Source organism: Muscardinus avellanarius (genome assembly GCF_963383645.1).
Source record: "Muscardinus avellanarius genome assembly, chromosome: 10".
Lineage (NCBI taxonomy): Eukaryota > Metazoa > Chordata > Mammalia > Rodentia > Gliridae > Muscardinus > Muscardinus avellanarius.
This window is the reverse complement of record NC_137796.1, coordinates 106,142,605-106,157,776: the sequence shown is the minus strand read 5'-3', so window position 1 is coordinate 106,157,776 and position 15,172 is coordinate 106,142,605. Positions and strand designations below refer to the sequence as shown.

At 49.9% G+C, this 15,172-nt stretch overlaps 1 protein-coding gene across 6 annotated transcripts in view; it reads left to right on the top strand.

Moving 5' to 3' along the window:
* The window catches only part of ABAT (4-aminobutyrate aminotransferase), a gene marked incomplete at both ends in the record, with an annotated part of 50,668 nt that overhangs the window by 11,499 nt on the left and 23,997 nt on the right, over nt 1-15,172 (top strand). For 5 of the 6 annotated variants that reach the window (XM_080702820.1, XM_080702819.1, XM_080702818.1 and 2 more), the window contains 3 exons: nt 1,993-2,022; nt 3,612-3,729; nt 10,017-10,066. In XM_080702820.1, coding sequence (XP_080558946.1) covers nt 1,993-2,022; nt 3,612-3,729; nt 10,017-10,066 — 198 coding nt within the window. The remainder of the gene's footprint in view (nt 1-1,992; nt 2,023-3,611; nt 3,730-10,016; nt 10,067-15,172) is intronic. The other variant, XM_080702822.1, reaches the window with a different exon arrangement.

Sequence of the window (15,172 nt, the reverse complement as noted above, 5' to 3'; positions counted from 1 at the left end):
CCCTTATCTGTCGCCACTGTTGTGGCACAACCAAGTACCTGGCCCTGCACAGGAGTCGGGTGGACAGCCGTGTTGGACTCACCTGTGAGCCGAGGGCACAGGTGGCTGAGGGCTGGAGGATGGACTCAGCTCGGGTCGCTGCAGCAACTTGGCTATGCTCCACGTGCTCAACCCCCCACTGGGGTAGAGCAAGCTTCCTCCCATCATGCCCTGAGTCTGTCCAGGCCTGGGCTCCTCACTGGCCCACCAGCTCTTCCAGCTCATTCATTGGCCGGGGAAGCCACCTGGCTTGGCTTGAGTTTGGAGTTGAAGGCGAGGGCAGAGCATCCAACCAATGGCAGACAAGACCATGTCCTGTGGTCCAGGGCCTGGATGTCAATGCCCTTGAACTTGACCTTGAAGGATTAAGAAGAGGGATCTAAAGAAGGATGGTATTCTGTTCCAGAACAGGAGATAAAAATGCAAACTTTTTTAGTGCAGTTGTACTTTTTCTTTGCAGACTTAACAGATTTTATCCACAGTCTTTATTTATTTTTTTATATGACAGTCAAAAGGTATTCCTTTTGTCGTTGCAACTATTTTATAAATTCAGAAGTCTTTATGCTAATGTACAGGATGGTCATCATTTTGGACAAAAATTATTATTTTGCTAACAAAAAGAGAGACTTTTATGCATATTTCTATTAGGGTAAATTCTAATTTAATAGTAGTGAAGTACTTATAATAACGTTTCATATTTCTGCTATTAATATTGTATTTTTGTATGGAAATAAATAATTTTATGACATTAATTGCTAAAGTTTATGTTGAATTATTTTTGGAGCGAAATCTTTGTAAATATCAAAATGATTAATTTTTGTTGTTTTATTTGTTTTTACAGTACTGAGGTCTTAACCCAGGCACATTCTACCACTGAGATATATCCTCAGCCATATATATATATATATATTTTATACATATATTATATATATATATATATACATTTTTTTTGCGGTACTGGGGATGGAACCCAGGGGCATTCTACTTCCAAGCTACACTCCCAGCCCTATGTTTTTTATTTTTTATTTTGAAACAGGGTCTCACAGAGTTGCAAAGGGTCTCACTAAGAAGCTAAAGCTGTCCACCTACCTGGATCCTCCTGTCTCAGCCTCCCGAATGCTGTGATTACAAGTGTGCACCACACCTGGCTTAAATATTTATTGTGAACAGGGTCTCATTAAGTTGCCCAGACTGGCCTCAAACTTGTAATCCTCCTGCCTTAAGCCGCCCAAGTGGCTGAGATTATAGGCATGTGCCACCAACCCAGCAAAGCAATGTCCCAGTTTCTATGTAGAATTGCAATTTATGCGATGTTTGGGTTATAATTATGAATGATTCTTTGATGTCCACAGTAATGTTTTTAATTAATTTTATTTTCTATTCCTAGCGAGGTATTAAAGCCTTTTTTAAGTAGAAAACAAACCCATGCCTTTTTATGGACACTAAACACCTTCAGCTTAAATCTTTTGATAAATATTTATTTTATCTTCCAAGTATCTGAATCTCTAGTCTGTCCATTGTACTTGTAATTTAACTGGGTAATAAAATAATTTCCTGCCAACTACTTAAGTGGTTTTTAAATATTTATAATATTGCCTGCTAAGTAACAAACTATTAAAATTTTGACAAAAGCCGAACATGGTGGTGTTTCTTGCCTGCACTTCCAGAATTGGGGAACATGAGACAGGGGGATCGCAGATTCTTGGCCAGCCTCAGCTACTCAGCAAAGTCCTCCACAACTTAACGAGAGCCTGTTTCAAATTTAAAAAATAAAATAAAATAGTGCTGGGGGTATAGCTCAAAGGTAGAATGCCCCTGGGTTCAATCCCCAAAACCTCCCAAAATAAATATTTGGCATGAGAGGAAAAAAAGGCTCAGTGAAAATGTGAAGGATTTTTAAACTGTTTTACAAGTGTGTTGTTGTTGTAACGGTGTGGTTCTTCTTGCCTTCAGGAGTTAATGAAACAGCTGAACATCATTCAGGTGAGCCGGGACCGTCCCTTCTATCGCGTCTATTCCAATGTGGCTAATGGCAGATGCCCACTCTGTGTTGACTCTATGAACAAAAATGTCGTTGACTTTCTAATTTCCATTGTGATTTCTTCTTCTTTGGCCCATTGGTTATCTCTGCATTGCTTAATTTCCACATTTTTTTGTGAATTTCCCAAACTTCTTTCTGTTGTTGATTTCCAGTTTCATCCCATAATAATTGGAAAACATTTTGTATGGTTTCAATCCTTTTAAGTTTATTGGATTTTTTTTCATGACCTGCCAGGTGGTCCATTCTGGAAATTGTTCCATTTAAACTTGAGAAGAACATGTAATCTGCGGGGTTGTTGGGTAGAGTGTTCTATAGATGTGGGTTAGAAACTTGCATTTAGAGTGTTGGTCAAATCTCCTATTCCCTTGCTCATTTTCTGCCTGGTTGTCCTCTACTTTATTGAATGCTAGGAAGTGAAGTCATTGAATTCTATTGTGACAGAACTATTTTTCCCTTCAATTCTGTCCATTTTGCTTTATGTGTTTTATAACTTTGTTGTTAGTTGCAAACATTTATAATTGTTATGTTATCTTAGTGGACTAACCTTTTGTTGCTAGAGAATGTCTCTCTCTAGTAGCTTTTCTGTATTATATTCTTTTGGGGGAGGGGTCAGGGGATGGAACCCAAGGGCATTTGACCTCTAAGCGACACCCCCTGCCCTATTTTGTATTCTTTATTTTGAAACCGGGTCTCACTGAGTTGCAGAGGGCCTCACCCAGTAGCTGAGGCTGTCCGCGAACCGCGATCCTCCGGTCTCAGCCTCCCGAGTGCTGGGATTACAAGTGTGCGCCACCACGCCCGGCTTTTGTATTAAATTCTATTTTGTATGCTTAGTATAAGTTGTGGTTGCTATGTGTGCCATATACTTTTTTTCCATTCTTTTACTTTCAACATATTTATAGTCTTGAATCTCACACATGACCCCGTAAGTGGCGGACAGTTGGTTCTTTTTATCTAGTCTAACAGTCTCTGGCTTTTGATTGGATTTATAGTCTAGTTACAGTTAGTGTTGTTACTGATATGATCACATTCGTGTCTGCCGTTTTACTATTTGTTCTCCGTATGTCTCTCCTTCTTTTATTGCTTTTTTTTGGGGGGCGGGGAGGAAAAGGGACACATTAGGTGAACATTCTAGTGTAACATTTTTATTCTTATTTAGTCCTATTTGTTTTTAGTTTTCTAAAGCCGCTGCTTTGAAACTGGGTGCTCTTGGGCTTGGGCTTACCATATGCATCTTAACTTATCAGAATCTGCTTCGGATTTAGCTCTCAACCTTTTCTGCTGTGATACTTAACACAGATAGAGAGAGATTAACAAAATACAAGAATCACAGCTTAATAATCTATTGTAAGTCAAACTACCCAGGTAGTTACCTTTAGAGCCAGAAAGACAACACTGCCAGCACCCACAGGGAGGACCTGCGTGTCTACACAACACGGAGGACACAGTTGTTCTACTGATTCGAGGTAACGGCCAGCGCCTGAGCGTCCTGGGCATCCCCGTGAGCTGAGCCGGTCTTCTCTTTCCCCAGAACGCAGAGGCTGTGCATTTCTTCTGCAACTATGAAGAGAGTCGAGGCAACTACCTGGTAGATGTGGATGGCAACCGCATGTTGGATCTTTACTCTCAGATCTCCTCCGTCCCCATAGGTAAGAGCGGGAAGTCCGTCCTTGACTGTCCCCTCCTCCCAGTGTTATCAGGCCCGTGACAGGTCTTCTCTCATTTCCTCCTCCCCAGACCCTCCAAAGTGAGTTTGTCTAATACACCCATTTTGCAGACAAGGAACACGAGCTTCCGGAAGCTGAGTAACTTGCAGGGGAATCTCTGCTCGGGTCTGAGCCCAAGTCTCTGACCGCGGTGTCCAATAAGTAGGTGTGTTAGGTTGGGTCTCCTGGAAGCAGAGGTTGAGGTGGGGACTCTGGAGCAAAGAGTCCCTTACACGAGAGCACTGAGAAATACCACAGGGTAGGGAACCTAACAGGGAAGGAAGAGGTCTCAGCTGGAGCCCGTCCACAGCCTGGCCCCACTGCGGGGTTGAATTGTACCACAGAGCCGGCCCTAGACTGAGGCACGGGGGCTGCGGCGGCCAGTCACCTGCCATCGGCTGCCAGAGGGGAGGGCCGTGTGATCTCCTGGCAACGGGGATTCTGTGCACAGAGGGCAGCTTTCCAGAGGAGGAGGAGGCAGCTGCGGCTATTGTCTGCCAGCACACACAGTGACCTGCCTGGGCAGTGTGACCTCCGTGGGAGGCGGCGGTGCCTTCCTCCCAGCCACCCAGAGCGTGGCAGCGACAGCAGGGTGGGCGGGGCTAATTTGGAAACACAGTGGCTGTTAGTCGCAGCTGGGATGGTTAATGTGCCGTAGTTGATGGGTTCCCGGCTGTGTCTAGCCGCCCGTGGCTGTGTCTGATGAAGCCCATCCCTTTGCAGTAGGTGCTGGCTGGTCCACTGCAGAGATAGGGAGGGGCCATCCATTGCCCCCCCCCAGCTTCCTGCCCCACCCACTCAGCAGCCTGGGGCCTTTCCCCTGAGACCTGGCCTTAGCATCCCCTCCTCCTGCAATTCCCCCAGCCCATTCCCTCAGTCCCATCTAGAGCCCCTTAAAATGAGATCAGAACCAGGCATGGTGGTGCATGACTGTAATCCCAGTACTTGGGAGGCTGAGACAGGAAGATCGTAGGTTCAAGGACAGCTTCCACAACTTAGCAAGACTCAGCAATTTAGCAAGACTCTGTTTCAAAAAAAAAAAAAAAAATTTAAGAGGGGGCTAGAGGTATAGCTTGAGGGTAGAATGTCCCTGGGTTCAATCCCGGGTACCAACTACAGCAAAATGTGACAACAGACAGCGACTAGTCCTTTGGGGGAAGTCTGTCCCTCAGCAACGCTGCCACCTCTGAAGGCATTTATTATGGATTCAAAGATTCACAAACAGCCGGGCGTGGTGGCGCACGCTTGCAATCCCAGCCTTCGGGAGGCTGAGACTGGAAGATTGTGGTTCACGGCCAGCCTCAGCTACTTAGTGAGGCCCTTTGCAACTCAGTGAGACCCTGTTTCAAAATAAAAAATAGGGCTGAGGGTGTGGCTCAGAGGTAGAATGCCCCTGGGTTCCATCTCCAGTACTGCAAATAAAAAAGCCGGACGTGGTGGCACACGCTTGTAATCCCCGAGCTTGGGAGGCTGAGACAGAAGGATCTCGCAGGTTCGAAGCCAGCCTCAGCTACTTAGTGAGGCTCTCAGCAACTTAGTGAGACCTTGTTTCCAGATAAAGTATAAAATAAGTCTGGGAGTATAGCCCAGAGGTAGAAAAGCCCCTGGGTTCCACCCCCAGTACCACAAAATAAAATAAAATAAAAAGATTCACAAACCCCCCATCTTCCCTTGGTGTTACAGAGAAAGGCTCCTTGGGTCCGGCTCCAGCTCCATCAGCTAGCTGGGTCTCAAACCCGCCCCCAGGGCTCTCTCAGTTTGAGTCTGGGCAACAGTATATGGCTGCGGGTGCGGGGATAAGGCCTTGTAGTGTTTGTTAAAAGACTAGAAGTTTAGCCAGGCATGGCGGTGGACTCCCATAATTTCAATACTTGGAATGCTAAGACGGGAGGATCGCAAGTTTGAGGCCAGCCTGGGCAACTTAGTGTGACCCTGTTTCAAAATAAAATATAAAAGGGCTGGGCTTGTATCTCAGAGATAGTGGAACAAGGTTTCTTGAGAAGAAACACAGCGTTTCCTTAAGATGAAAGGGAGTTTCTTGAGAAGAAACTCAGCGTTTCCTTACCATGTTCCTGTCTGCGGTGAGCGAAGAATGACACCCGCAGACCACAGGAAGGGGAGTAAAAGGTTTATTGGAAGCAACAGGGAATAGGTAAAAGTGGCCGAACACCCCTAAGGGTTATCAGGGCTCTGGTGTCCAGTAGCTGCCTTCAGGTCACTACGCGAGTATATCCCGGGCCAAGTGCCTTCAATTGCACTCCACCTTCTCTCAAAGCTAACGTGACCTGCAAGAGAGAGAGGGAGACAGGCTCAACGGGGAGGGGTTCCCAGAGTGGGTAACCGTCCTGGTCCTGGTGACTGCGCTAGGGGTTTATATATGTCTGTATGTCCTCTGTTGCTTGGAGTTTGGGAAGCAGCTCTCAGAATCTGCATAGGGTATTTGCATGTCCTTTGAGGGGTCTCCTTTCAGTAGGAGTGTCATTTGCATGTCCTTTGAGGGGTCTCCTTTCAGTCAGGTGTCAGACTTGCTCCAATGATGTCTCCTGGGTTTGTTGATTAGTAAACAGATGGTTTTGTGAAGCTTTGGTCCTTCTTATCTCTGAACCTTAGAAGAGCTGGTCTCTTTTAGGAGCCTTGGAAGTTAATTAGTATTCCTCGCCCCTCAGGAAATTAAGTTTTTTTCTACCGAGGCCTCTTCCCTATCTGCCTGCCTCCTTTCTACCTCCTCAATAGAATGCCCCTGGGCTCAATCCCCAGTAATGTGCACACACACACACACACACACACACACACACACACACGCACACAAAGTTCTAAAGTTCTAAGTTTTCTCTCTGGCTACCTTTTCCCCCATATCTGTAGACATAGATGATTTTTTAAGCTAATACTCTGAGATTTTACTGTATGCCTGATATATTACCAAATGTCTCACAGGCTTCTTCATTACAGTGCTGCAGCAATCCTATAACGAGTCTTTTCTCTTTCTTTCCACTGGGGATTGAACCCAGGAGCATTCTACCTCTGAGCAGTGCCTCTCTCTGGCTTCCTTTTATTTTTCATTTTGAAACAAGATCTCACTAAGTTCCTGATGGTCTTGCTAAGTTTCTTATTAGGCTGGCCTTGAACCTACGACCCTCCTATTTCAGCTTTTCAAGTACTGGGGTTATAGAAATGCACCTCCATGCCGGGCTCTATTACAGGTTTTTGTTGTTTTTTTCAGTACTGGGGATGAAACCCAGGGGCACTGTACCTCTGAGCTATACCCCTAATTCTATTATTTTTTATTTTTTTTTTATTTTGGTGGTACTGGGGTTCCTGGAAGCCCTTCTACCTCCGGGCTACACTCCCAGACCTATTTTTACATTTTTATTTGGAAACAGGGTCTCTTAAGCCAGCGCGCGCGGCTGGCTTCGAACCTGCGCGATCCTCCTGTCTCTGCCTCCGAAGCGCGGGGATTACAAGCGGGAGCCACCACGCCTGGCCCCTAATTCTATTTTTTAAGTCTTTTTATTTTTAAAACCGGGTCTCACTGAGTTGCAGAGGGCCTCACTAAGTAGCTGAGGCTATCCGCAAACCACTGTCCTCCGGTCTCCACCTCCCGAATGCTGGGATTACAAGCGTGCGCCCGGCTATAACAGGTCCTTTAACATCACCTCTAGTTTACATCATGGCCAAGCTTCTTCAGGAAGTCGCAGGGTCTGCCCAAGAGGGAGTCCGCCTCCTAAGCTCATTTCTAAGGAGCAGCCTTGCAGACACCCTCCCTGCAGGGGAGAAGGACAGTGTCAAAAGCCCAGGGCAAGCCTTCCCTAGCTCTTCTTTAATCTCTCTTCTCTAGGAGCCAGTAAGACAAACCCCTGCAGTGTCTTAATGAGATTTGCCTGGCACCGGCTTATCTACTGAGGCAGAAAGTCATAAACACCCTAGTAGCAGCGTGATAAGGAGCCAGAGCTTAGAAACCTTTGGTCAAAACACAGTTGGAAAAACCCAGACAGCCTTCCAGCCTTGAGGGCTGAGACCCGGCCAGGCTTGGGCCCAGCAGGCCTTGCGTGGGGTAGCTAGGAACAGGAGGACGTCGACTGTGTCCCCAGACCACCCCTCAGAGCAGGCAGAGAGAAACCACCCCCGGACTTTTCAAGAATCTTTCTCTCTTTTTTATTCTATGAGGAAGAAAGTCTCCCCCAGGGGACCACGGGTCTTGAATCCCTGTCTAGACCTGCTAAGCCCTTAGGGAGGAGAAGGAGCCCCAGGCTCAGAGCCCTGGGCAGGTGAGGCCAGCAGTGTTCCACCACCTCCAGCCTCTAGCCATGGTGATGGAGAGTCTCTTTTCAAAGTAAATGTGTTTCAATTAAGAAGGAAATTGGTTCAAAGAAAATGATACAAGATATGTGCCTGGGTCCAAATCCCTGAGCTTGGGTGACTTATAAACAACATTTATTTCTCACGGTCTGGAAGCTGGAAAGTTCCAGATGGAGACACCAGCAAGTTTACAGGAAGACAGGTGATTCGTGTGCATGGATCTTGTGCTTTGTCTTGTCCTTGGCATCGGAGGAGACACATTCATCTTTTGCCATCACACGTGATGTTAGGTGTGGGCTTTGCAAAGATGCCCTTCGTCGGGTTGAGAAAGTACCTTTCCGATGCTAGTTTCTTGGGTGGTGGTGTTGTTTCAATCATAAAAGCACACTGGTTTTGGTCAAATGCCAATCTGGACAATTTAGTGAGACCCTGTCTCAAAAAAAAAAACAAAAAGGAGCTGGGCGTGGTAGCACACGCTTGTAATTCCAGCATTTGAGAGGCTGAGACAGGAGGATCACGGACAGCCTCAGCTACTTAGTGAGGCCCTTTGGAACTCTGTGAGACCCTGTTTCAAAATAAAGACTAAAAAATAGGGCTGGGGGTTTAGCTTGGAGATAGAATGCCCCTGTTTTCCATCCCCAGTACCACAAAAAAAAGAAGAAAAAGGAGGAGGAGGAGGAGGAGGAGGAAGAGGAGGAGGAAGAAGAGGAGAAGAAGGAGGAGGAGGACAGGAAGAAGAAGAGGAGGAGGAGGTGGAGGAGGAGGAGGAGGAGGTGGAGGAGGACAGGAGGAGGAGGAGAAGGAGGAGGAGGACAGGAGAAGGAGAAGGAGGAGGAGGAGGAGGACAGGAGGAGGAGGAGGAGGAGGAGGAGGACAGGAGGAGGAGGAGGAGGAGGAGGACAGGAGGAGGAGAAGGAGGAGGAGGAGGAGGACAGGAGGAGGAGGAGGAGGAGGAGGACAGGAGGAGGAGGAGGAGGAGGAGGAAGAGGAGGTGGAGGAAGAGGAGAAGGAGGAGGAGGAGAAGGAGGAGGAGGAGAAGGATTCATCCTATGGTGAACTGTGGTTCAGTTCCCTGATCTGCTCCTGATGGATGTCAGGTTCCTTTCAAGCCCTGAGGTACTCAAATGTCACAAGGAAGAGCCCATGCATAGGTCGTGTGTGTGTGTGTGTGTGTGTGTGTGTGTGTGTGTGTGTGTGTGTTACTGGGGGTGGAACCCAGGGGCTTTCTACCCCCAGGCTATACTCCCAGACCTATTTTATATTTTATTTGGAAATAGAATTTCACTAAGTTCCTGAGAGCCTCACTAAGTAGCTGAGGCTGGCTTTGAACCTGTGAGATCCTCCTGTCTTAGCCTCCCAAGCGCTGGGATTACACGTGCGCGCTACCACGCCCAGCTATAGGTCTTTAGACACATTCATAGGATAAAGCCACAGAAGAGCAGTGGGCCCAAAGTCCTGAAACGTACTGCCAGCCTGCCTAGCCTCTTGGGGCCCTGGGAACTGGGACGGGCAGCTGGTCAGACTGCGGCTCCGTGGAGGGCTCGGTGCTGGACCTTCACTGAGCTCGTCTCCGCCAGCAGGCCCGCGGTGGAAGTCGGGGCCCACCTGCAGTGCCTGGCGCCATCCTGTTGAAGCACTTCCAGCCCCGGTCTTGAATTTGGCTTTGACCTTGCGTTCACCTTTTCGTGCGTTTCTCGGGTTCAGCGTGTCGCCGACCTGAATGAGCAGCAGAATCTCCTCGGGAAATTGCTGGAGATTTCCAGGCTCAGACATTCTGAGTCAGGGCTCAAGAAACACTTTCATCTGCAAAAGATAAAAGACCCTTGGGTGTTGTAGAAAGTTACAGGGAGGGAAGGGAGGGCCCCAGGAGAGACTGAGGTTTGGGGAACTCTCCCATACGGTGCCTACCTCTAACGGTGTCCTTCTCTCCCCAGGTTACAGCCATCCTGCCCTGGTGAAAGTCCTCCAGCAGCCTCAGAATGTGGTATGTCTCCCTGTTCCACAGAGTAGCCACCAACTGTGTGCGTGGCCATCCACGGAATCGCCTCTGGAAATAGTTCATTTTCATCCATCCAGCATCCATTCACATTCATCCACTCAGCATTCCACGGAAGTGTGCTGTGTGCTAGGCACTTGGGATGACTTGGAGAGCAGAGGCGCGGCCCCTCCGTTCCCACAGAGCCAGTCGAGGAGCTGCGTGCAGAAGTGGAGCAGAGAGAGGCAGATAGCGCTGTGTAGACGCAGAGTCACGGTAATCGTGGCTGATATGTATGAAGCGTGTGATATGCACCAAACACCGTGTTTAGCTCTTTTTTTTTAATGTGGCACTGGACACTGAACCCAGGGACATCCTATCTCCAAGGTACACTTCCAGTGCTTTTTATTATTTTATTTTAAAACAGGGACTCAGCCAGGCGTGGTGGCGCACGCTTGTAATCCCCGCGCTTGGGAGGCAGAGACAGGAGGATCGCGCAGGTTCGAAGCCAGCCACGCGCGCTGGCTTAGGAGACCCTGTTTCCAAACAAAAATGTAAAAAGTAGGTCTGGGAGTGTAGCCCGGAGGTAGAAGGGCTTCCAGGAACCCCAGTACCACCAAAAAAAATAAAAAATAAAAAATAAATAAAACAGGGACTCAGCCAGGCGTGGTGGTGCATGCTTGTAATCCCCGTGCTTGGGAGGCAGAGACAGGAGGATCACACAGGTTCAAAGCCAGCCACACTGGCTTAAGAGACCCTGTTTCCAAATTTTAAAAAAGTATAAAAATAGGTCTGGGAGTGTAGCCTGGAGGTAGAAGGGTTTCCAGGAACCCCAGTACCACCAAAAAAAAAACAAACAAAAAAAAAAAAACCAGGGTCTCACTAGGTTGCTGAGAGTCTACATGCTAAGGTTATCCTCAGACGGACCTGCAATCCTCCTGTCTCCGTCTCCCAAGTACTCGTGTTACAGGCGTGCGTCACTACTCCCAGCCGTGGCGGGCTCTTTACAGCCATAATATTGACAGTCAGTGGAGCGGGTACTGTTGTAATCCCCATTTTACAGATGAAGAAACTGAGGCACGGAGAGGCTGAGTGTTTGCCCAAGGTCACACAGTGAGTGGGTGTGCTGGAAATAAGCCACAGAAGCTGAGCTATTTGGGGATAGAGGGTCAGAGGTCAGGAACTCCCCAGGGAAGGGAGCTGACATCTAGAGGCAGTAAGGATGCTCCCAGGTGACAAGCCGCAGGAGCAGTGATCCCAGCAGGGACAAGAGAGCAAGAGGGAGGGTGGGGGCGTGCTGCGGAAAAAGAGACCACAGGGAGCCGAGCAGGGACAGCAGGGAGGGATTTGGTCAATCAATGGGGCCCAATGATGCCTGGCTTCTAGACGCCACCTACAGCTGACATCTAGTGCCCACCTTGGCACCGTGGGCACTCGGAGCTGGGCCATTCAGTGCCGTGAGGCCGTTCTGCCCAGTGTAGGGTGCACCCCAGAATGCCTGGTCCCCCCATTAGATGCCAATAACTCTCCCTCGATTGCCATGACCTAAACGGTCTGCAGAAAAGGGTCCCCTAGCGGGCACGGCCACCTAAGAGAGCAGAAGGCTTCTGCTCCATCATCCTTGAGCGCAGCCCGCACGCAGCCATGCCGCCCTCCTGACCGCCGCTCAGAGCTGACTTTGCATTGTTACCCTTTAAGAAGCCTCTTCAGACGTTGTTTTCTTGTCTTCCCTATCGTAAAATACCAACGCCACCATATATCGGTGTCTGTTGCCACCATGACAGACGACTGCAAACTTCATTAGTTTAATATATCACCCGTGCACTGTTTCACGGTTCCCGGGCAGGAGTCTGGGGGCCCGGCTGCTGCTCCGCTTACAGCTCCCGAAGCTGCAGCCACGGGGCCAGCCGGGGGCTCCCAGCGTCACTGGCAGGTTGGTTTCATTCCCCAGCCTCCGCAGGGCCCCTCCATCTTCTCACCAGCGGCAGCCCTGCCGCCTCCCGTGTGCACCGCTTCTACTTCTGCGATTAAGGGCTGGTGTGGTTGTGCTGGGCCCCCGGGAATCCAGCATAGGCTTCGTCCTGACCCGTCCCGTCCCATCCTAACCCTCGTCTTTATGACATCTGCCGTGTCCCAGGGGTAACCTGCGGGTGGCACATCTTCTAGGGGCGTAATCGTGAATATGCACCGTAGTGCTGTCTATGCTTGGTAACAGACTATTGTATTTTTCACCCTCTTTGAGAATGTGTGAATTGTAACCAGGACTTAACCACGTCCTGCCCAGTTACTATCTCCCTACACCCCGAGATCAGGCAGACCTCTTCCCTTCCCTCTGGTCGGCTGGGTGCGTCTCTCCTGTTCTCTGGTGCCGACTGGGTGGAATCAGCGTGTGCTCTATCTTGTCAGCCTTATTTCAAAAGCCCGACCTGTGTGATTCATCACTGAGGCCCCGTGTGGCCACGGACCATCCACTCCCGTGGCTTGATGGCCTCCGGAGGAAATGTGCAACTCATCCACCCCACTGCTGATGGGCGCCTGGGTGGTTTCCGGTTTGGGCCTCTGCTGTGAACGATGACATCACGGCATGCGTCTCCCCGAGACCCTGAGCTAGGGAGGGAACCACTGGCCTGGACGCGTCCCAGAGTCAAGCTTCAGCAAAGCCTGCCAGTTTTCCAAGGGGATCGTCCCCATTTCCACTCCCACCAGAGGTGTGAGGCCGTTCTGACGGCCCCACATCCTGGCTGGCTGAAACTGAGCAGAAACAGTTCCCAGCCTGAAAATGGTCCTCCCTGGTCACCGACAGAGTGGAAGGTTGATTGTCAGAAGACAATCAACCCTGTTCCTCTTATAAATGGGTGAGCCCTGCCTGGGAGGGGCCTGGGGATACCCTTGCAGACGTTAGCTGATGGGCGCAGGGGCCTCCAGAAAGTGATGAGCCGTTCGCCGCCAGAGGCTCTGCGGATGTGTTTATGTTTGGAGCCAGGCTTTGTTGCAAAACATCTCCCGAATCCCAGATGCCTCAGCAGTTGGTGCTGAAAAAAAAAAAAAAAAAATCATGTCCAAAAACATGTCAAACACATTTGCAATGTCAGCCGCCTGCAGAGGCAGAATCTTCCCAACAACAAGTGACGTCTGTCGAGGCCCAGGGATGCTGACCAGCGCTGCTCCGTCCCTGTCAGGAGCCTCCCGTGGCCCTCATCTCTCACCCCGGCTAGGACTGGTCCTACCCTTGACCTCTCCGGCTTTTCCCAGCATCCTTTCTTCAACAATCTCATCCTAGCCTCGCCTCCTCCAGGCTGTGCTAGGCATGTGCAGGACTCTTTCCGGATATGACTGGAACTTCTCTGCCTCCAGCGCAAAGCCAAGCTTGAGGCCCGCCATTATTCCCCAGCGGTAATTGACTGAATACCCTCTGGGTGCAGGTGCAGTGCTCGGGAGCCCAAGTGTGGCAGGTGACATCCATCGGTCTCACAGTTATCTGAGTTGCTCTGCAGAGGACCTGGGCTGAAGCTTAATCTTAATGAAAACTGCCCCCAGCACAGTCCTAGAGAAGCCGCAGCCAGCTAAAAGGTGACATTTCCAGCAGGAACCCCTGGCCTCAGCTGGGGGCCTCTGACCGACAACTCTCGGCTAGAGATGCGCCCAGGTGGTGGCCACGTGTTCTGCCTGCCAGGTTATTGGAGGTCTGAGAGAGAGATTCGCAACCCTTTTGTACCCCAACGGCACCAAAATAATGACTTCATATGACCCCCAAAAGGAAACCAAGTCCCCTGGACCTAATATCTGGGTCCCAGTTCCCAGCTTCCATTCCTTTTTTATTTTTTATTTGGAAAAAGAGTCTCACTAGCCGGGCGTGGTGGCGCACGCTTGTAATCCCCGCGCTTGGGAGGTGGAGACAGGAGGATCGCACAGGTTCAAAGCCAGCCGCGCTGGCTTAGGAGACCCTGTTTCCAAATAAAAATGTAAAAATAGGTCTGAGAGTGTAGCCCAGAAGTAGAAGGGCTTCCAGGAACCCTAGTACCACCAAAAAAAAAAAAAAAAAAAAAAAGAGTCTCACTAAGTTGCAGAGGGCCTCATTAAGTAGCTGAGGCTGGCCACAAACCTATGATCCTCCTTTCTCAGCCTCCCAAGTACTGGGATTACAAGCGTGCGCCACCACGCCTGGCTCTCCGGTTCCTTTTTTTTTGTCTTTTTTTTGTCATCACCAGGACTATCTGAGGAAATTCCCCACAAGCTGTGCAGGGCTTATTGGCCATTGAATGTGTGCATGTGTGAGGTGACCCCTTGTGGTCACGCGCCATGGATGACAGCTGCCAGCTGACCTCCCTGCACCAGGGATGGACGCAGCATGGGGACCTGGCCAGGTCTGATAAGTGCCAGCCTGTGACTTCTGGACCTTTCCACCTGCCGAGCTAATGTGCAAAGATGAACTAGGTCCTGCGTTCACAGCTCCTCGTAAGCACCCGGCCAAGGGTGCTCCCCATGTGGCCGTTGAAGACCCCGCGGCTCTGAGAGGTTAAGCCGCCTGTTCAAGGTTGCACAGCCACTTAAACTACAGCTCAGGCTCCTCCTGGCACCCCACTCTGAGCCCGCTGGGCTGATGGCGAGGCTTCTAGACATCTGTCCTCATTCGATTCTGCCACCCGATGTCCCAGATACCTTCAGTTCTTAATGCCACGCTTTGTTGAGCGGGAACACCACCCCCACATCGTTCTGGGGCCCAGATAGGCAGTCAAGCTGCCAGCACCGCCTGTCCCCCCGGGAGCCGCCTTCTCTGCAATGGACGGCAGGGGTTTGCCCCCCCCCCACTATCCTTGCAAGGAGCCTGATTTCCGAGGAGCCCCATAAACAGCTCAGAGCCAGAAGGGAATGTTCCTTTAAGCCCTTACAATCCCCCTCCAGCAAGCCAAGGTCTCTGGTTGCGCTGAGCAAACTTGCACCCGGGGTCACAACTCATAAAGGCCACCTGGGCCGACAGAATGACATTGCGGTCCTCGGTCCTCTGTCTTCGGTCCCGCCCTTCTGCCTGGGTCTCCAGACAAGTTGCTCGACCTCTCTGGCCTTCAATCTCCCCATCTCTTAAACAGAAGAAGTTAACTTCCCTCACTATTTACC